This window comes from Microtus ochrogaster, unplaced genomic scaffold, assembly GCF_000317375.1.
Source record: "Microtus ochrogaster isolate Prairie Vole_2 unplaced genomic scaffold, MicOch1.0 UNK103, whole genome shotgun sequence".
NCBI classification, from domain to species: Eukaryota; Metazoa; Chordata; class Mammalia; order Rodentia; family Cricetidae; genus Microtus; species Microtus ochrogaster.
The window spans coordinates 284,066-305,828 of NW_004949201.1; the positions used below are offsets into that span (position 1 = coordinate 284,066).

Consider the following 21,763-nt stretch of genomic DNA (forward strand, 5'->3'; position numbering starts at 1 on the left):
AAAAAAAAAGTAAGAAAATACACAATCCTTCCTGTGACCATACTTCTGCCTGCTGCTTAGGACACACTGGCCCCAATAGTTCCATTCAGGGCCTCTATGCTTTTTGTTCCCTTCAGAGATCACAAGGCTAGCTGCGGGGCTCTTCAAGGCCACACAGCCCAAAGATCACCCTCTGAGAGAGGCCTTCACACATCCTCTCCATCCCTGACTCTACCTTTCCCCTCCATATCTGTCTGATCAGTATATCTTTCTAGAATGTGAGCTCTATGAACTGGAGTTTTGTTATCGCTGTTGGTGGGTCAGGGTCTCACTCTGTAGACCAGGCTGGCCTGGAATTCAGAGATCCTCCTCTGCCTTCTGAGTGCTGGGGCTAAAGGCGTGCGTCACTCTCCATGTCCTGATATTTTTTATGTGTAGGAGTGTTTTACCTGCATGTATGTCTGTACATCGTGAATATGCCTGGTGCCAGTGGAGGCCTGAGGAGGGGGTAACAGAGCTCCTGGAACTGGAGTTAAGGAAGGTTGTGAGCCACCATATGGGCACAGGGAATCAAACCCCACCACTCTGCAAGAACAGCAATGCTCTTAACACCGAACCATCCACCCCACGAGTTGTGGTGTTTGTTCATTTGCTTTAATATTTTTTCCCCCACCAATGCATCCAAGTGCTCGGAACAGGGCTGGCTGTGCAGTAGGTGTTCAATTAGCAGATAATGCAGGTAAGACCATAATCCTTGGTCTCGTGTGGTGACAGACAAGTGACTAGAAAGTGTCGTCCAGGCATTGACCACACAAGCCCGTAATCCCTGCACGCCACGAGTCTCACGGTTAAGGTCATTGGAGCCACTAATGAAATCCTATCTCCGAAAAAAGGACAGGAGTGATAGCTCACTGGGTAAGGTGCTAGCTACAAAAGCATGAGCAAGGGGGTTGCATCCACAGAACCCATGTAAAAACTGAAAAACTGGGTGGGTGGGCATAGCAGCCACCTGTAATCCCAGCAGCTCGGGCTCAAGAGTAAAGAGACCCCTGGAGCGAGCTGGCTAGTCAGACTAGTTTAGTGCCAAACTCCAGCCTCGGGGAGTGACATGCCTCAGTGCAGAAGGTCGAGAGCGATCAAGAAAGACATGGGGTCGGGGGGGCTGGAGAGATGGCTCAGCGGTTAAGAGCACTGACTGTTCTTCCAGAGGTCCTGAGTTCAATTCCCAGCAACCACATGGTGGCTCACAACCATCTGTAATGAGATCTGGCGCCCTCTGGTCTGCAGGCATACATGGAGGCAGACTTTCTATACATAATAAATAAAAATAAATCTTAAAAAAAAAAAAGAGGTAGTCAGGACAGCAGGTTAGAGCAGGAGGAGCAGAGATTCAGGCTAGCCTGGCTTACATGGTGAGAGCTCTCACAGAGAACTAAACAGGAGTTTGGGGACTGAAAAAAAAATACCTGAAGTTAAAAAAATCACTGGGGTGTTTCACATCAGAAGAGAGACGTCAGCCAAAAGCCATGGTAGTCTAGAGAGGAGGATCCAAAGAGGAGAAAGGGCAGTGGGAAGCCTTCATGTGTGGGCTGGACAGAAGTCAGTACTGTGTTTCAGTCGTGCAAAGCCGTAACTAACTAACACACTTGGCTGACACCGCTCTAGGCTCTGAGAGGTCCAGGGCCTTGTTCAAGGTCTCGGGTCCACTGTGGGAATGCAGCCTCTGCTGCACTCGGTTCTATATTTGAATTTGTGGGGATGGAATTCTGAGCTTTATGCCAGTCCCCGGGTACATCCACATGTGAATGTTTTAAAATAGACTTTAAAAAAATAGCTGGGGAGCTGGAGAGATGGCTCAGTGGTTAAGAGCACTGACTGCTCTTCCAGAGGACCTAGGTTCAAGTCCCAGCACCTACATAGCAGCTCACAACTGTCTGTAAGTCCAAGATCTGACACCCTCACACAGACATACATGCAGGCCCAACATCAATGCATAGAAGATAAAAAGAAATAAAGTACTTAAAAAAAGAGTTTCCTTAGTCTTGGTGTCTCTTCGCAGCAACAGAACAGGGACTAAGACAGAAGATGAGGTCAGGAGGGTGTGGGTTGGATCTCAGAGGAGCTAAGTGGAAGAGTTAGGGATGAATATAACCAAAATACATAGAATGCATGTATGAAGTTCTCAAAGAATACAAATATATAAATAAAAAATTGCTGGTCTCACCTGGCAGTGGTGACACACACCATTAATCCCCCACTCACTCGAGAGGCAGAGGCAGATGTATCTCTGTGAGTTCGAGGCCAGCCTGGTCTGCAGAGCGAGTTCCAGGACAGTCAAGGTTACACAGAGGAACTGTTTCTTACTTAAAAACCCCAACAAATGAACAAAAATAAAAAAGAACCATGTAGGGCTTTTGGGATGACTCAACAGTTAAAAGTTCACACTCGCTGCCCTGGTGGCAGACTGGGTCTGGATCTCAGCAACCACAAACTGACCCAAACCATCTGTAACTCCAGCCCCAGGGCACCTGACAGCTCTGGCTTCTGTGGACACCTGCACTTACATAGAGAGAGATGGGCACATAGATACACATAATTTAAGATAATAAATCTTTAAAAAAAATCAAAACCCTAATTGTGAAACACTGCAGGGCCAGCAAGACGGCTCAGTGAGTAAAGGTGCTTGTAGCCAAGCCAACCGATGGCCAGCTGAGTTCCATCCTGGGGAAGGAAAGAATCAGCTCCCAAAACCTGTCATCTGATTTGTGTGCACACACACATATGCCACACACACAAGTAATTTTTTTCTCTAGACAGGGTTACTCTGTGTGGCCCTGGCTGTCCTGGAACTGGTTCTGTAGACCAGGCTGGCCTCAAACTCACAGATCTACTTGCCCCTGCGTAGGGCTGGTACTAAAAGCGTGCTTCACCAGCTGGGCATGTGTGTGTGTATGTGTGTGTGTGTGTGTGTGTGTGTGTGTGTGTACTTGTGTACTACGTGGACACCTGCAGGCCAGAAGAAGGCATCAGATCTCACTATAGATGGTTGTGAGCCACCATGTGGTTGTTGGGAATTGAACTCAGGACCTCTGGAAGAGCAGCCAGTGCTCTTAACCTCTGAGCCATCTCTCCAGGGCTTTTTTTTTTTTTTTAAGTAAACATTGCAGATGCCAAGGAGGAGGCCAAGGCACTGCTTAGGCATGGCGTTATGCTCCTTTACAATCCCAGTACTCAGCCTTTAGGAAGCCCAGGCAGAAGTACTTCAAATTCTAGACCAACCTAGTCTAAACAGAAAGTTCCAGGCCAGTCAGAGTTACTTAGGGGGAGGGAAAAAATGCAAAAAGCAAGCAAACAAATCAGCAAAGAAAAAAGCGCATGGCTGCTTTACCCCCAGGAGGAGGGATGCCAACAGGGAGAGAGAGGCGTACCAGAAGAGAACATTTTTCCTGCACCAGAGATTACAACAGCCCGACAGTCGGAGTCCTCTGCTATCTTCTGGAAGCATTCCACCAACTCCCTGCAGAGGAGCAAGAAGGGAAGGGCAGTGTGTGGAGAGGGGAGCCCCTGGCCCTGCCCACCCCTGCCTCCTCTCCCAGGCAGGCTTCCGCAGACCTCCAGAAGGCCTGGTTCATGGCGTTCCTCTTCTCTGGCCGGTTAAGCTGGACGTGGAGAACATGCTTCTGGGCCGATGTCACCTGAATAGACTCATAGTTGTGGCCTGATAATTCCTCGGGGGCGCTTTTGAAGGCCTCTTGTGCAGAAGAGCTCAGAGAGCGAGGGCTGACGTTGAAGTACAGCTGAGTGGTGCCTCTCAGCTCTGGGGAGAGAAGGAAGGGCGTTTGAGATTCCAGATGGGGCCACTTTAACAGCGCACACCTAAGTGACTCCAACCCAAGTTCCTCAGAGACCCGGGCCTGACCAGACAGAGCTTTTAAGACTCGGGTGAACTTAGGAGTGGATTCTGTCTGAGACTACTTTACTTAGACTCTTGTTTGTGGGAATGACCCAGGCTTGGGGACAGGGCCTAAAAACTATAATTAATGATTCTTTAAACTACACAGCAGCTCCTGCCTCTATAACAAGACTACACAGCAACGGCTCCCCACAGATTCTCGGGTAACTCACGCTGCATCAGCAGGCCGCGGAGTTTGCTGGAAACTGTCATCCCTGCAGCCATCTCGATCGACACTGGACGGCTGCGCGAAGGGCTACCGGAGAAAACAAAGGGGGCGGAGACAAACTCCGCCATGTTGGTCAAGGGCATCGAAGCCGCCGCAGCCATCGCCTTTTAGTGGCGAAGCCCCGCCTAGTTCGCCATCTTTACTAAGGGCAACCGTAAATAGCACTGCCTCCTGTCTCCTGTGCTTAGGACATGGCTTAAAAGTAAGACCTTTGGCCCAGTGGGAAGCTGGCCTGAGAAAATATTTCACATGGCTGCTGGAAAATTCTGTATAAAGTTCATCAGAGCGCTGTGTTATAACAACTGAAATAATCAAAGACATAATGGCAGCAGCCTAGAAATCTAGGTCTTTGCCTGGATGTGGTAACAAAAAAGTTGCTAGGATACAGACAGGCCAGAATTAAGCCGTTTTAATTCCCTTACTGCCAGAAGGTGGTACCACTTCCCGCGGGACTTGGGAAGCTGGCTCCCGGACCAAGGAAGTCACTGGTTCAAGGTTACTGAACATTTAGAATTGCTTAGGCTGGCAGGAGCAAAAGGCTCTACCGCCCACCTTCCTTTGGTAGTGCAAGGAGACTGGCAGGCAGCATAGGCAAGCACTCTGCCACCGGACGATCTCTAGCCTCTTCTTTTTTTATATAGGGTCTATATAAACCTGGAGCTGGCCTGGGACTTGCAAGGATCCTTCTTCTATCTCCTGAAAAGGGGTGGTGTGCACCAACGTACCAGCGATTTAGAAAGAACCTGAAGGAGCTCAGTGTGGTGGCTCACATCCTTAACCATAGCACTTAAGGGACGGAGGCAGGTGAATCTGTGAGTCTACATAGCAAGTTCCAGTACAGCTAAGACTATATATAGATATCCTGTCTCAAAACAAAACAAAAAAAAACATATATATATAATTTCCCCTTTTCTGGTGTCTTTTATTTTGATATTTATTTTGGGGACAGGGTTTTTGTGTAGCCCTAGCTGTCCTGAAACTCACTTTGTTGACTAGGCTGGCCTTGAATTTACATAGATCTGCTTGCCTCTTCCTCCTGTGAGCACACCTGGCTTGCTATGCTTTTAAACACACCCACCAAAAGGCACTGGGAAAGAATTACCCAAGAGCATAAAATACTGTGTAAGTGCGCTCCTTAGGGAGATGTTTAACAACAGGGTGAACAGATGTCTCTGGGCCAGTGGGAGGTGTTTCCTTCTTCACCAATGTCTGCAACCCAGACAGGAAGTTTTTCAAGAGACAGATGTAGCAACTATCAGGAGCAAGTAATGTTTATCTTCTGCTCAATAAAAACCTGAAAATCCTATGCAGATACCAAAATGAAAGAGAAAAAGGTGCCCTAACTTCAGCCAGGCAGCAGTTACAGCAGAGGTTGTTAGAACGTGGTCCGGAAGCCTGGATAGCTCACTGTGCTGCAAGTCTGTCTCTGTGGCTCCTCAGCTCCTGGGTTTCCCTTCTCCCAGCTTCTCATTCCTTTGCTGGTCACGTTTACTGTTCTGGATTCTTCCAGATGCCTCTGGCTGTACCCTCCCTCATATCTACAATAAAAGCCTCCTCAACCACACCGTGGTCATGTCCTCATTTCATTAAGATGTGCATCGTCGTTTAATGTAACTACAATAAAAATATAATTGTGGTGTAGACATCTATGGGTTGAATTGCCAACAGCAAATGAACTGGGATAGTTCAGCACTTTCCATCGGATAATACTAAGTGGCTGCAGGGGGCTATTGAGCTGGAATGCCCAAGTCAGGCTCACTGGCACCTCTGCCTCTAGAGTGGCCTGCTCCTCTGCAGATTATCTCCTCCCTCAAGGACATCAGTCCTCAACCCATGGTCCTCCTAGGCTCTGCTTCTACTGAAGCCATCTTCGAAGGCTCCATCTAAACCCCAGAACTATCTAGCACATACTTCAACGGCCTGCTTCAGAATGAGTGTCACTCTTAGCTAGCAAGACCTAGAAATTTTCAGGACCAGATTGTGGTGCCACACCACAATTCCACCACTTGGAAGGAAGAGGCAGGTGATCTGAGTTGAAGACCAGCCTGGTCTACAGAGCAAATTACAGGACAGGCCTCAAAGAAAAAAAAGTGTTCAGGTGTGGGTTATGTCTATTTTGTGGGTCTTCCTGTATGTTTTCAACACTTTTCTCATGGTATCATGTTGTCCAGACCAGTGTCAAGCCACTGTCCCAGGGTCATAGGCAGTTGCTCCAAGTTTGTTTTCTGAGACTGCTGTGGGACAATGACCTTGTTCCCTGTAAAGACTAATAGAATTCTGGGAAAAGGAAAGAAGCTGAGTCTGCAGTAGTTACCCAGACACAGAGGAAGATGAGAAAGCCTCTGCTGATAGAAGATACCAAGCCATGTGGCTAACACAGATAAGAATCATGGATAAATGTAAGACTTAATAATTAGTTAAAAAGCTGGATATTAAAACCAACCAGTTTATGATTAATGTAGACCTCTTGTGTTTTTTTGGGACACTGTGGGACCGGGAACAGAACTCTCGGGCAACAAACATGAGACAAGGTGTGTCTGTGCATCCCTGACTGTCCTGGAACTCTCCCTGCATACCCAGGCTGACCTCCCTCAGACTAATGGCACGCACCACAATCCGACTTCGCTTAGTTTTTAATTGTATCCATGTACGTGCATGAGCTTAAGCACACAGGTCAGGACTACGTGTAGAGCTGGATTTCTCCTCCTCCTCCCTGCTATTGAACTCAGTTAAATCAGGCTTACCCAGCAAGCACTGTCAGCCACTCCACTTTTTTCTTTTTTTATATTTATTATGTATACAATATTCTGTGTGTATGTCTGCAGGCCAGAAGAGGGCACCAGACCTCATTACAGATGGTTGTGAGCCACCATGTGGTTGCTGGGAATTGAACTCAGGACCTTTGGAAGAGCAGGCAATGCTCTTAACCACTGAGCCATCTCTCCAGCCCCTCCACTTTTTCAATAACTACTTATAACTAAAATAAACATGCTAGGGCAGTGCCCATCAGGAATGCCACTGCTAGTCGGGCACTGGTGGTCCGTGCCTTTAATCCCAGAACTTGGGAAGCAGAGACAGACTGATCTCTTGAGTTCAAGGCCAGCCTGGTCTACAGAGCAAGTTTCAGGGCAGCCAGGGCTGTTACAGAGAAATCCTGTCTCAAAAAACCAGAAGAATGCCACTGCTTTACTTCCAGTTTATTGTCTATGCTGAGCCCACTGCGCTTCAGAAAACTGTGTGGAGAGGACAAAGCAGACATCCCACCCTGCAGCCCCAGCAGAGTTCTAGCTTCCAAACCATTTTATTGAAATGTGTGCCAAGATACATGGGCAGCACAAACGTATGAACAGGGAAAAATAAAAATCACACGTACAGTTATCTTAAAAAGTGAAGGTTAATCTTGGGAGATATCAGTTCCCCTCCCCCTCTCCAGAGTTCCAGCATTTCTGTTGTGGTTAAGCGTCTACTGAACTAGCATTTAAAAAGGAAACAAGAACTGCAAAAAATAAATCAAAACAGAACAAAACCAAAGAAAACCAACAGCATAAAGGAAAGAGACGTCTTCCTGCTTGATGTGCTCGTCCCAGCAGCTAATTAGGAGGCGTGCTGTGCGGTGGAGAAGCACAGCTTCAGAGTGTATGGGTACGGGCCATCTGCAAACAAGAGCACATGTCAGACCGGGCCTCCCAATCGACACCCACACACCCTCTTCCAGCTCAATTACAAGGATCTAATTCATCACCACCCAGGGCAGGCCTGAGCAACTCCCAAGCTCTCGGGTGGGTGGAGCCAAGCAGCCTGGCAGGACCTCCCAGGAGAATGTCATAGACTGCTCTCTCCTGGTGACCAAGTCCCATCTGCCTGAGTCTGCGACAAAGGCGTCTCTAGGGTCCTATCTTGTGGGCAGAAGGATGGCTGTGGCAAGCAGCCAGACAAGCCATCAGGCCACTAGGGGGATTCTGCAGGACACACAGAAACTCACTTGGGTTTTTCATCTGGTAATGGTTCAGGAAGCCCAATGTCTCCAGGGCATCGCTCTTAGAATCCCACTCCAGCAGCCCAGAAGAGCTGCGTTCGCCTGAACAAAAAGCAAGAGACAGCAGCAGGCTTAGGCTGAGCCAGCAGAAGGTACATTTCCTCCCAGAAACTACCCACAGAGGCAGAGGCCTGGAGAAGACGGTGTGATGCAGGGACTCACTTTTGCCTGAAAATACTTTCACAGAGGTTGGCCGCTTCACTCCCAACTCATCGCAGATCTGGGGCAGAAAGAGAATAAAAAAATTCAGAAATCTAGGATTGCAGACTGCCTATGGGTGCCTTCAGGGAGACCAGGCCTAGTAGTATCTGTTGCTTTTTGAAGACAGCTTTGATCACAAACATAAGACACCCCCTATCATCCTGTAATTTGAAATGTTAGAAATATCTCTGAAGGAAGCAGCACAAAGCTGAGGTACTGTTCCTCAAACTCCCATCCTGGCAGCCCCGCTTGCCCCATCTCTGCCCTACTTCCCCGAGCAGGCTCTCTGGCGTCATCTAGACACCCTAAGGCTTGATGACCTGTGTTCTGACTGCACTCTTGTCCAACATGTGAAGAACTCTGCACTGTGACACGCATGCTTCCGCTCAGTCTCACCTGTCCCCGCTATGAGCAGGGGAACCTGTCTGTTTGGTCTTTTGCTGTGTCCCCAAACCCAGGGATCAATGGGTGGCATTACAAGTCCACTGAGTACAGAACAGAATGAGCCCAACTAAACCAACGACAGTGTCATGACAGAGCAGTTCCACAGCACCCACCTCAAAGAAGTTCTCCTCAGTCACCTCCAGGGGAGCATTGAAGAAGTGCAGTACATTGCTAGGGTGCTGGATGCGGTTCTTGGCTGCCTGCTCTGGGGTGGAGAACCGATTGTTCCTTGACTCGCTGAAGTCTTTGTAACTGCAGGACCCGTCTTCTAGCCCGTATGACTGGCCAGGCATAATGGCTGGTTGCTTGGAAACACTGAAGAAAGGAAGGGAAATCTTTACTTTATATTCAATTGTCCTCCAGGGCCTGACAGAGGCTCAGGTGGGCCCAAGCTTATCTGACGCTGCTGCACATCTGAGGTTGAGACTACCCTACCGGCACCACTTTCTCCCAGGGCTTCAGAAGGAAGCACAAAAATGACTCCTATCCCTGCCTATGCAACACCTTGACCTCAGTCTTCCCTCCCACCTGCCCTTGCCTGGAATGACAGCACCTACCAGACATTCATCTTCTGCCCAAACATGAAGTTGTTGTTAAGGTGAGTAATGGCTCGGTCCACAGCATAGCCATCAGCCATCTCCACCATGGCGGCCCCCGGCTTGCTTTTCATAAATTTCACCTTAGGGAGAAAAGGTACAATTAGCACCTGTGTCCAGCTGCCAGGGTCCTCTTCCTGTCGAGTCAGAAGCTGACACCTGCTCTGGCTGCCCTAGACTTCCATTTCCTCACATGTGAATGGGGATCAAAACCACCCCTAATTCAGGCTTGGCCTAGGCATGAACTCAACCCAAACGAAGAGTGCTTTTCCCACTGGAGCTGCCCTATGAGGTAAACAGTGTGTATAAAGAGAACACAAGCCATCTGCATGCTTTCGCTATGGCGCGTTAGATATCCAACCACAGCATCAAAAGATACAAGTTTTAGGTGCTGGGGACGGAACCAGGCCTCCTAAGCACTCTACAAGTCCTAAACCATCTATAGCACGTACTGGACAAAAGAAAGGCTCTGAAGCCAGGTTAGCTAAGTCTTGCTTCCATGTAAAGATTATTTAATCTGTCCTTCCCTTTTAAGAAATATAGGGGCAGGGGAAGGGCCGGGGTCGGCAGCACACACAAAACTACTCTACTGTGTAGAGATGGTCTCATCTGTGCATTCTCACATTAGGCTGCTATTGCTCTCATGAGCTAGATCAAGGCCAGGACTACACTCTTGGATGGACTCTGGTAAGAACCCACCAGCCACCAGGTACAATCAAATTCCCAACAGAGAATGCAGAACAGCCCTAGTGGCCAAATTACCTGGAGCCATTCAGAGATAATTTTTAAATAATCATCTTTGCTATGTGTAAATTCTTAGGACTTACTCATACATGTGCACTAAGTTAAATCTCAATACTGTGAGATGGACAGGCAGGCACTGGGATCTTTAACATGGGTAACCCAAACTCACAGAGCAGGCTGCCTGCGCTATAGGAACCAGCACTACAAAGGGCGCACCTCACTGTCCTTCCCCCTGCTACCCTCCATCTGAGGCTTGGGGCCTCCTTCAGCTCTTCAAGGAAAGCAACTCACCTTCTCCACATTGCCATACAAGCAGAAGACATTGAAGACTCGATCACAGTTCATCTTAGATTGATCCAAGCCATAGACCATGAGCACAGGGCTGTCAGCGTGGGGGCCATAGTCGGGTGGTGGGGGAGGGGGTGGGGGATGACCATACTGGGGGCCATAGCGACTTGGGCCCCGACGGTGACCCCCCACAGGTGGGCCCATCCTTCTCCCTTCGTAGTGAGGTGGGGGGGGCCCGTAGCCCTCATCATGGTAATGGCTGTGGTACCCACCATGGGGCCCTCCTGGGGGATGGGAAGGAAAGAGAGGGAGGACGGGTGAGAATTTTCGCGGCGGACGACGGGCAGGGGCACATGAGCCACGGGAGTCCACGGAGGGGAACCCCCTGCCCTCACCATATTCTGCGGGATGATCTCCCAGGAGAGGGGGCTGCCGCTGGCGTTTGTTGGGATTACTGCCAGGGTCACCTGTAGATTGAAAAAAAGAGTTAGGAATGGAACTCAAGAAAGAAAGAATCCCCCTACTACTGACTAGAGGCCAATCAATCACAAGGCCACAGAGCTCCTGGGAGCATGGCTGCAAACCCTTTCCTTACAAGGGTTGCTGGGGCCTTCTTCCTATGACCTGGGGGTCAGGGCATGAAGCCCAGGCTTCAAAGTTGGGATCCACCTTCCCTCCCCAGCCTCCTTTCTCTGCTTAAGAGGCCAACTTCTGGGCTTACTTGCTTTCCCTTGCCCTGGTTTGTAGCAGGAACAGGCAGGGGCAAGCCGGGCTCCCAGGCCTTCTAGGGAACCACAGCGAGGGTGCATGAACGGAAGAGCAGTTTTATAAAGTAATTCCCAATGAAGGGAGAAAGATTAAGGGCAACAAATAAGTAACCTAAAATGGACAGAAATGAGGTGAAAGGGCCAGAAGAAGCCTCTAGGTTCTGGGAGCAAAGGCCTCACTCCAGGTCTTGTCTTTAGCACCCGCCGCCCAGCCACCCTCCACATCCCAGCCAGCGCAGGAGGGACTGTAGGAGCTGACAAGCAGGTCACCAGCACAATCAGTTTGAAGGAGCAGTTAGGTACAAGGCATCGACATTCTCGGACCCATCGATGGCGCAGAGCCCTCCCGGCCCCAGCTGGAGTTCTTAACCATTAGTTCAGCGCTCAAGTGACAGACACTGGTAAGCACTTTACAGACATCACAGCTTCTCCAGTTCCTCACAACAACCCTATGAGGTAGGCACTCCTTTCCCAGCCCACCTTACAGAGAAGAGATTAGAGCAGTTATGACACTCTGGCAAGTCACAGGTGAGCTAGGACCAGGTCTGGGTGGTACTGAGACCCAGAGCCTGAAACCACCGCCCTTTCCTGCTGCCCGACCGGGTTTGTTTCAACAGTCATTACAAAGATGGAAAGGGCTACTTACAGCAGAAGTACAGAGTACAATGTCCATGTCACAAAAAAACAAATCTGCATTTTTCTCTTACCATTGGACGCTTCAACAGTGAGTTAGCACAGTTCTGAAAGATGGCGTCCCATCAAACATACACTGCGACCCTGCATCACATGGTTTTACAGTCATAAATACAAGTCACGGTACACATCCGCTACATTTTTCTTTAAAGAATCGTTTAAAAGTCAATGTTTGATTAAATCAAAATTGGCTCACAGATGCTCTGTCCTCAGAAGATACCAGAAAAATGGAAATAAGGTGTATGGAGTGGGTAGTGTCCCTCCGTGTTGTCATCTCCTCACACTGTGTGCTGCAGTGCGGTGCTTCTGGCTGTGTAGCGCTCCATGTGCGTGTCTCCTGGTATGAAGTGTGCCAGTGGCCCCACTATGCTTGCGCTTTGGCCTTGGTAGCGCCCGGTTACCCACCAGCAGGTAACTGTGTGCCTCTGAGCTGTTTTGATTTTAGGTCTGTTTTGGTTTTTTGATCTTTTTTTTTTTGTTGTTGTGGTTATTTTTATTTCTGATCTCCAGTTGGTGCAGACTGTGTTGGCAGCCGGTGACTGCAGGAAAAAAAATATCAAAACACAAAAGAAAAACAAGGCCCTCCCCAAATCAAAGGACTTAAAAACAAAACCCACATGGCGAGGAGTGGAGAGAGGATCCTATTGTCTTGGAGGCCCATGGAATCTACTTCAGTCTATGAATCGAATCGTTCTCCGAAAAGAGCACCGCTGGCTGGCTGGCTGAGCTGTTCTGTGTTTCCTACTTCAGTGTACATTCTTGGGTTCAAGTTTGCTTGGATTTTGACCTTTAATGTTTAGTAAAAAAGCAGTGTCTGCTGCCATGTTGAGTCTCTTTCTTTGTCTCTGTCTGCCTCTGTCTCTGTGCTTGTAGCTGTTCCTTGGAGCGCGGTGTGGTGTTCTTGATGTAGTGAGCTCAGTCTGCGGCTGTTTCTGGGGACGTGGTGGAGGCTGCATGTTCTGTTCTCCAGGAGAACTAGTGGTTTTTGTGCCCTGTGTGTTGGTGCGCAATGTGCAGAGGCAGAGCCGCTGAAGTATGGTTCCTGAGGGGTGGCCAAGCACCGCCCTCACTCCAGGTTACCTCATCAGCCCTCCTTTTGTTTTGTTTTGTTTTTTTGGCCCCAGGCTTGGGGCAGCCAAAGCTGAGAGGCATCAAAACCAATGCACAGCCAGCCCTGCTACTAGCCCCTGCCGGTCTGCACATCTTCTATTTGTGTTCCTTGGAGAAGAAATGGTTGGTTGCCATGTTTCTGTCAGCAGTCATGTAATGCCATTGCCCGCTCTGGTACATTCACTTGGTCATAATTTGCCTCTGACTTTTGGAGGGAGCAGCCAGGCCCAGAGGCCAATTCTGAGGGTCCTTGGGAGAGTCTAGCCCACCCTGCCCACTGGTTCTCAGCTGCAAAGCAAGCAAGACAGGCCCACCTACAAGTGTAGGGAGGGATGAGTCTCTGGCTTCCCAGAGCCTCTGCAATGTCAGCCACCAGCCGCCTCCCACAGCCCAAGGCCTAGCCCAAGGCCTAGTCCGAAGAAGCAGACCAAGAGGTGGTCCATCTCGCTGATTTTCAGAGGGCTGGCGCTGTTTTCAAACATCATCCTTCACTTCTCCCACCCACCAAAGCAAACCATTCTTGACACACACTAGAAAGAGGGCTGTCCCTGTGGACCCCTGAAGAGATGCCGAGCCCCCCTCTACAGTAATGGCTACCCTGGTCTCATCCAAGTGTCTGACCTCTACAAGGTCTACTTGCTTGAAGGCTCTGCTTCAGCCCACCCCCAACTCAGACAGTGTAGAGGACTTCTGCTCACCCTCCATGGAATGGAGACTCAAGCAACCTAACCAGGCTCTAGAATGAAGGTAGCAAAATCTTAAGGAGCTGCTACACACGTCTGCCCCTTGCCATGCCCCCTCCTCCCACCCAGCCCAAGCTTCAGCTTCAACTCTGCGCCTTCAGCAGACTCAGGGGCCAGAACTGATCCAAGCCCTCCCATGTCCACAGGGAGCCCAATGGCATTACATAACCCCAGTCCAGGTCTATGAAGTGCACTAGTCCAGTAAAGAGGCAAGGCGGTGTGTTTAGAACAAAGTAGCCATCAGGATTACCTTGTCCACTGAGGTTGGGGTTTGTGTAGTCCCAAGTATCCTGATCATTCTTGAACACATTTAAACGGGTAGGCTGCAAGGACAAGATAAAGTTTGAGACTGGCCATACCTCATCTCACCAGGTAACTAACACCAGTCACTTCCCAGACTCACCTTTGCATACTCGATCTTCAGAGTGCAACAGCCAGAATAGATGTCAGCCCCATTAAGAGAGGCCTTAGCCCGCTGGGCACTTTGCACAGAGTCAAATGTGAGAGAACTTAAGGAAGCCATCACAGTGGAGCTTTGGAAAAAGTATTTCATTGCCCAATAAAACAAGGACCAGACAGCACCTAGGACTGTGAGCACCACCTATAACCTCAGACAAAAGTCAAAACCATCAAGATACTCCAGAGACTGCCCTCAGGAAGCAGTCACTGGCTAGGGTTCTGTGATCTACACTCTTATCCCAACCACCAGGAAAGATGGACACAATGGCTTATCTCAAGCTGACCCATCTTATCTCTGAAACCTATACCCTGGTGGTTTTTGTTTTTTCCAGACAGGGTTTCCCTGTAGCTTTGGAGCCTGTCCCGGGAACTAGCTCTTGTAGACCAGGCTGGCCTCGACCTCAGAGAGATCCGCCTGCCTCTGCCTCCGGAGTGCTGGGATTAAAGACATGCACCACCACCGCCCGGCACCCTAACTGCTTTTAAAGGTATATGCTCACTGTAGCCTAATCAAGGAGGCCCTAACAAGTCATCTTTATCAAAACCCCACTTCAAGTCATTCCACAGCTAAGTCTTCTGGCTTTTCCTTACCTAAGCCCCTTCCACAGAGAATATTAACCAGTCACTTCATGGAAGGACTGTGAAAGAGGGCGTGTGAACGCTCTCACGTGTGCAGCATGCATGAAGCACTGGGCTCAACTCTCAGGGAGGGACAGGGATGGACACCCTCGAGGTCCCCCGACCACCTGCTGTTACCTAAACCTCATGGACTGCTCTATTAAGATTTGCAGTGTATGGCTCTCTGCTCAGTCTTCCAAGGCATTTGGCATGAATTCTCTCCGCCAAGCTAAGCCACCCCCCAGACCAAAGAATTCCAATTTCCCAGAAAAGGATATTCCACCATAGCCTGGACTCCATTCTTCCGAAAAATGACAATTCTCTGAACAGGACCACAAGGATTACAGATAGTGTAAAGAACATCCTATAAAAGCAACAACAAGCAAGATAAGGGCCTTGGCTCGTCATGCTGATTGGGGGTGGAATTAGGACACGGGACAGATCTCAGAGTAGACCATGGAATGCCTTCAGCACACACCGTGGTTATGGAGTAGATGGGGTTCAGGATGGTAAACAGAAGCACACTGTTAACGCTCCGGGAGTCGTCTGAGTCCCCGGGACGAGAGATCTTCTGGCTGGTAGAGTAATTGACAAAAGCAGGGTGACCAGCAATGTAGATCTGGTTGTCCGCTGCGTAGTTCACTGCGTTACAAGCCCCCAGCACATCTTCGAACTCCACCAGCGCCTGTCTCTTCTTTGGCATCACCACCACATAGCTGCAGAGAAAAGGCAGATTTTATCCTCTAGGGGTTGGGAACAAGTCAGCTCTATGTGAACTCTGACCCCAACACACCAAGCCACAGGCAGTCATCCTCTTGACCCCTCTCCTATTTCAGAAGCAATGTCAGGCTGAGCAGATCACAGTGCTAATCAATCACTGCCTGAGCCAAATTTGTAGAAGGAATGTAGGCAGTTCTATCCACTTAGTTCATAGTACTCGGCCTCATCAAATAGCCGGGAAATATTAGGTGGCTAGAAAGGCTGACAGAAACCACAGAGGTGGGGTAGGGATGAGGGAAAAAGGAAATGAACTTGAAACACCGAAGAGTGAACTGTGAGGAACCACAGGATCCAGTCTCAGACCCAGGACCAGAACGCTACATCACTGCTCAGAACCAGACATGAGCGACAAGTGAGATGCCAAGGAGACCAAACCCCTGGCATCAGAAGACGTACCTGATGGGTCCAAATTCTTGCAGGGCTTCCACAAGGTCAGCTTCCACCACACCATCAATCAGGCCCCTGATGTGGACAACTGGGGAGGCAGGGGTTTTGTGGGGGTCATCGTAGTTCTCCTGAAAAAGATTGGACACGCAGTGAGAAGAGGGACCCCAATCCAAATCCATCTGCTGGAAAAAAGCCTTGAGTGGGCAGCCATCTGCCCACTGGCTTTAGCTCCTAAGGCAGGATGAATGGAGGGAGAAGCAGAGGCTCACATTTGGCATTCTTCCCAGAATCTGTCTCTCCTCAATCAAGGTAGAACAGGAAGCGTGGCGTGCAAAGGGGCCACACCCACGGGAAGAGCTCCCAGAGCTGCACTGGCCTGAAGAACACTCTGTGTGTGTGCTCTATGAGCTCTAGCTTCTCTGCCCAGCCCCTGGCTAGGCAAGCCGCGGTCACTTAGTGTGGAATGACTGTTACCCACAAGTCACCTTTAAGTCCAGCCAGGGCAAAAGACCAACTGCTTCAAGACACATGGCTTTGAGGACGATATGCCCTTCCTGTCTTATACCAACTAGGCGGAGGTTTTCCACACTGAGCTGCTATCCCAACCTGTCAGATCTACAATCCTCCCCAGGAGATGATCTTTCCACACAGACAACTTTCTGGTGCTCTGGGCCCAGGTTCCTGTCTGAAAACCACTGGCAGAAGTCCATCAACATTAGTGGATTTTTTTTTTTAATATCAGGAGTGAACCACACAACACATACTCTTCCTGAAAGTTTCCAGCTGAGGCCTGTCTCCCACAGCTCTGGGTTTATTTAGTCCTAGCCCTGTTCTGTAAAGGAGTCTACATCTCAGAGTAACAGCAACTGAGTGGTCTTTTATTTTAAATTATCGGAGGTGGGGGCAAGGCACACCACATCTCTCATGAGATGGTCTGAGAACTCTCTAGAATCAGTAGCCTCTCTTTTCACCTCACGGGCTCCAGCTAACTAAAATGTCTTCCAAACACGAAGAAATCTAACATCCTAACGAGGCTAAGCTAGTAAATGCTTACAGCATGAGACCAGCTGAACAAGAGGGCATTGTTTGAGCAAGAGTCTCGCTATCTAGCCCTGTCTGGCCTCGCTACAAAGCACACTAGGCAGAGAGGCTCGCCCGCCTCTGCCTCCGGAGCGCTGAGATTAAAGGCGTGCGCCACCATGTCCGGCAGGACTTCTCTAACCCTTTAAAAGGACTGCAGCCTGCACCCCAGAAATCACAACTGTGACTTTAAGGAGAAACGAGTAGGCCAAATGCCTCCGTGCATGGCCCCAGAACCAAAATATATTTTAGTTTATAAATGCTCCTCTCCTGGAAACCGTCAGTAAACCGAGCGATGACTTCTAAGTTTGCTCAATCGCCAAACACAAACCTTGCACAAACTCTCTTCCGTACCACAACGCACACTACAACAGAAGTTAAAGATTTCGGTCTGGGCGCTACCGTGTCAAGTCAACTTCTATATAGAGGCGACCATGATTATGATTGCGATGGGGCCGAATTGCCGATCCCATCAGGCCACCACCCACCCAGTTCCCGCTCACAAAATCTGGTTGCAGAAGCGCGCTTGCGCACGGGGGACACAGACTAAAAACGATAAAGGGAGGGGATAAAAAAGTCTAGGCCGCGTGCCTGGGCCCCCCACATGCCAGCCCGCGGCGCCTGCGCACTGCGCCGCCTGCCGAGGCAGTCGCTTCCTCCGCCCCCTCAAGCCCAGCTATGGACTGCGCGCACGCGCAAGCGACTGTCCTCGCGCAAACCCCGCCGTTTGCCTAACGCCTACCCCTCCCCCACCCCGCCAAAAGAGCGAGGGCTGCAGCGCGTGCGCAGAGGTCCCCCGCAAAAATAAAAAGCTTTAAAGTAAGAAATTTCCCCTTTCTTCCGGGAATCTAAAACCCTGGCCTCACCCCGCCGCCGCCGCCCGCCGCCCCGGATCCTCCGCCGCCGCCGCCTCCGTGCTGGTCGCCAGCGTTTTCAGTCTTCAGTCGTTTAGGGGCTCGGCCTCCCTCGTTGCCGCCGCCGTAATAGCGACCACCGCCGCCTCCGCCACCCGCCGCCGCCATCTTCACCATCGCTCCCGCCCGCCTCAGCTGCTCGTCCGGCTGCTGCCTCTGCTCGAGCCGCCGACGCCGCTTCTCCGCCCGGGGCAGCAGCCTCCGCGACATGGCGGCGCAGAACCCGCCTCCCCCCGCCTCTCATTGGGGGAGGGACACGCCCGTCATTCGCCGCCCCCACCCGATAGGGGGAGCCACTGGCTCTGTCTTGGGGGGGAGGGGAAGACCCCACACGGTTCATGCCTATTGGGTAAAGCTCATGCCGTTCTACTGGAAGGCCCGCCCACCTTCGTCTGTCGCACTCTTCATAGGTGAACGTTTCCTGCCACTCATTCCGTGAAGCCCCACCTCCTTAAAATAAACTCGGACTTGATAGGCCGGGTTTTTTTTTTTGCATCGCCCCGCCTTCCCAAGGAGAGCAAATGGAAGCTGTTTCCCGAAGCTCCGCCTCCTTCCCGCTTTCATTGGTTTCCTCGCTTTTCGGTCACTCTGAAATCCTTGCGTCTCCCAGGCACAACGATTGCCTTCCCGCGCCACTCCGCAGGGATACAAAAAGGCCTTCCCTTCTGTATTCCTGCAATGGTTCCCGTAGGTGCCCGTCTCCTACGTCACCACTTGATTGGTCAAAGGAGAGTGGCAAGAAAACCCTTTTGCCAGATGGTATAGGACGACTGATTGGTGAAAAAGGGGAGTCCGTAGGCGCTTCTATGGCGCAATCTAGGAATGGGCCAAGGACGCATGCGCTACTGTACTTTTCGGGGCTTGGGAGATGAGGTGACTTAATGTTAAGGAAGCGACTGCTGGACTATACTCGGATGATCTGCGTGCCTGTTTCATAGCTCCAGAAATCTAGACTAAGACAGCAATTTGCAACTATGAACCCATTAGTACGTTTCTATTTCACCTTGACTATCGAGCGGTAGGGCTGTTATTCTTTAAAAAAGAACCTCCAAGTCCTAGCACTTACTATAAAAGCACTCATTGCCAACTGACTTCGGACCCTGCCAGGCGCCTTCATTTCAACTTTAAATTCAACCACGGTAGATCTCTCTAGTTTAACTGATTCGCACGCGGCAACTGCCCCTTGCGTCCTTGGGAGTGCTTTGTGGAGGGATTGGTCTTCCTTCCTGCGAAGCCCGAGAGCTGTAACGCCCAGAGCCCATCAGGGACCGGCAGGGAAGGTACTGAGCCAGGGTCCCGGCCAAGGTCCGGTCCAGAGGCGTTATGGGGACAACAAAGAGTCAAACAGGCTGTGGGACGCTTGCGTAGCACAGACAAGGCGCATCTTTACACCCCCACCATCACCACGCACACAAAAGAAAGTCTTAAGGTGGCGGAAGATTCACAGGACGCCCCAAACGTGATGGAACACCTTTCCTCCAGGGCAGTGGAAATCTCATAGCAGGATCCTTTTAAGACTAAGTCTGAAATGTGAGTAAAGATAGGAAATGAAGCCGGGCGATGGTGGCGCATGCCTTTAATCCCAGCACTCGGGAGGCAGAGACAGGCAGATCACTGTGAGTTCGAGACGAGCCTGGTCTACAGAGCTAGTTCCAGGACAGGCTCCAAAGCCACAGAGAAACCCTGTCTCGAAAAACAAAAAAAAAAGAAACCCCATTTGTTTGGAGAACTAAAGTTTTGAGCATGGCGTGGTAGAGTCCAGTGCTCTGGAGTCAGAGGCAAGATTGCCTTGACTTGCCGGGCGATGGTGGCGCACGCCTTTAATCCCAGCACTTGGGAGGCAGAGGCAGGCGGATCTCTGTGAGTTCGAGACCAGCCTGGTCTACAGAGCTAGTTCCAGGACAGGCTCCAAAACCACAAAGAAACCCTGTCTCGAAAAACAAAAAAAAAAAAAAAAAAAAAAGATTGCCTTGACTTCAGAGCTACCCTGGGCTACACAAGGATTCTTTCTAATTAGAAAAAAAGTTTGGAGGCGTCTGATGATCTAAACGAACCTGCACCCTATTCACTGAACATACTCCAAAGCTGGCACTCCCAACGTGGGGCGCGCCGCGGCGCAGCAGGTGACGCGCGGCGGAGGGGCGGGCCGCTCCCGCGGAAGGGCGGAGTCCCACGCCGACGTCAGAGGCGATAGTGGGGGAGGGGAGCGGGCGGTCCCCTCCCCGCCCCCGCCCCCGGCCCTGTCGCCCCTCACTGGGTCGCAGCGACTGCAATCGGGGGGACCCTGTATAGAGCGAGCCGCTGGCCGACCACGCGCGCCCGGTGCAGCGAGTGACACCCATGCCAGCTGCTCCCGCAACCAGTCCCCCGCCCTCCCTCCGGCACGGCGACGTGCGTCCCTCCGGTCCCCCCGCGGCCCTTCCCGACCCCGCTGCCCCGTCCCCTACCAGCTCGGCGGCGAGCCTGGCCGGCCGTCCAGGATCGAAAAGAGCAGACACTGGGAAGTTTTGGGGGAGGGAGGGGCGGGCCTTAAAGGGACCACGACCTCTTTTCACTAGGGGAGTGGGGGGAACCGAGGAGGTACCGAAGCTGGAACGGAATGGGAGGAACGTTAAGCTATTGCGTTCGTTCTGGCTGGCTCCGCGTTCCCGCTCATCCTCAGTCCCATTTTCCACCTTAACCAGGAAAAAAAAGCCCCCCAGTTGCTTGTGGTTCACGTGGCAGTTTTCCCCATTTGCTGAGTGTTTTTAGAGATAAATGTAGATATGTCTGTTGTACAAATGAGTAAGCCGGCTCAGAGGACCCAAGGTACCAGAGCTAAGTGTCTGACATCGGAACTGATGCAGGATGCTGTCTGTGTGCTTATCGGAGAGCACTGGAGAATGGTGGAGAAGAGCTAACTAAGGCTAGAACCCACGGCCGGGTTCAGCTACCCAGCGGAGATAGAGACAGCTTGGGCTATATAACTAAAGCACACAGATATGCACGCAGGGCATCTGACTCTCGCAGCTCTAGTAAATCCCTACCCGAATCTGCTGATTCTCCGCCTGCCGAGATCATAGAGGGTTGTCTCCGGATCCCCAGGGACTGGAGTTACCGACCTTTGTGAGCGGACACGTGGTTGCTGGGAATTGAACCCTGGGTCCTGTGGAAGAGCAACTTCGTGCTCTTAAACGCCTGAGCCAATTCTCCAATCATATTCTTTTTCACCTAAGGGCCTTTGACTCCATCTCAGCCCAGTAAGCCTCCACACACAGTTTACAGGGCCCATGCCCAATCCATGAGAGAAACGGAGCATGGACAACAACCGTCCTGTTCCAAACTCCGTTTTTATTCCCAAGGTTCTAGCCAAAGAAAGGAGTGCTGAAAGTGTGCCAGTCAGGTGGGAACTGGAACACGGCTGCAAGGCCACCCGGAGCGCCACTGGTACCTCCCTCATACTGGAACTACCCTGGGGTAGAAAGGGTTGTGAAAAGACCCTGCTTGCTGTTGGCCAGCTACATTGGCTAATCCGCGCTAGTGGTGCAGGGACAAAGCAAGCTAAGCTAACGAGGTCACTGCTTGTAGTCCAACATCTAAACCCTACGGATCCTAGCCAGATCCGTGGCTCTGCCACCACACTTGCCTGTCAGTTCTTAGGAAACTGAGTACAAGATCGGTTCCTAGTGGATTGGGGCAAACTTGGGCTGCATGAGATCCTATCTTCTTAAGAAACAAGTATAATTTTTAAAAGAAGAAGAAGA

At 50.7% G+C, this 21,763-nt stretch overlaps 2 protein-coding genes across 4 annotated transcripts in view; both read right to left on the reverse strand.

Annotated features, from left to right (window-relative positions):
- Ech1 (enoyl-CoA hydratase 1) overlaps positions 1 to 4,222 on the reverse strand; it is an 8,676-nt gene extending 4,454 nt beyond the window's left edge. The window contains exons 1-3 of the mRNA XM_005371260.2: positions 4,105 to 4,222; positions 3,592 to 3,796; positions 3,408 to 3,496 (exon numbers count right to left, since the gene is read on the reverse strand). Coding sequence (XP_005371317.2) covers positions 3,408 to 3,496; positions 3,592 to 3,796; positions 4,105 to 4,156 — 346 coding nt within the window. The 5' untranslated portion in view covers positions 4,157 to 4,222. The remainder of the gene's footprint in view (positions 1 to 3,407; positions 3,497 to 3,591; positions 3,797 to 4,104) is intronic.
- A 3,120-nt stretch (positions 4,223 to 7,342) lies between these two features.
- Positions 7,343 to 20,519, reverse strand: Hnrnpl (heterogeneous nuclear ribonucleoprotein L). 3 transcript variants are annotated; one of them, XM_013355199.2, is made up of 13 exons: positions 20,468 to 20,519; positions 16,036 to 16,154; positions 15,338 to 15,575; positions 15,138 to 15,223; positions 14,186 to 14,282; positions 14,033 to 14,105; positions 10,865 to 10,936; positions 10,473 to 10,753; positions 9,399 to 9,520; positions 8,955 to 9,156; positions 8,359 to 8,416; positions 8,143 to 8,238; positions 7,343 to 7,813 (listed from the first exon to the last, which is right to left on the reverse strand). In XM_013355199.2, the coding sequence occupies exons 3-13, from the start codon at positions 15,560 to 15,562 to the stop codon at positions 7,755 to 7,757; spliced, it is 1,371 nt and encodes a 456-aa protein (XP_013210653.1). In that variant the 5' UTR covers positions 15,563 to 15,575; positions 16,036 to 16,154; positions 20,468 to 20,519; the 3' UTR covers positions 7,343 to 7,754. The 3 variants fall into 3 exon arrangements, with proteins under 3 accessions (XP_013210653.1, XP_005371319.1, XP_005371318.1); XM_005371262.2 differs by lacking the exon at positions 20,468 to 20,519 and adding an exon at positions 17,973 to 18,230; XM_005371261.3 differs by lacking the exon at positions 20,468 to 20,519 and adding an exon at positions 17,973 to 18,245 and having other exon boundaries at positions 10,473 to 10,936.
- Positions 20,520 to 21,763: the final 1,244 nt, after the last annotated feature.

What these genes read in the sequence shown, in the direction of transcription:
- Hnrnpl (XM_005371261.3), bottom strand. Translation starts at nt 18,230, where the DNA reads ATGTCGCGGAGGCTGCTGCCCCGGGCGGAGAAGCGGCGTCGGCGGCTC. An exon ending in CAAGAATTTGGACCCATCAG is followed by an intron (nt 15,576 to 16,035) that starts GTACGTCTTCTG and finishes TTTTCTCTGCAG; the next exon opens with CTATGTGGTGGTGATGCCAA. An exon ending in CTGAGGAGAACTTCTTTGAG is followed by an intron (nt 8,417 to 8,954) that starts GTGGGTGCTGTG and finishes TTTCTGCCCCAG; the next exon opens with ATCTGCGATGAGTTGGGAGT.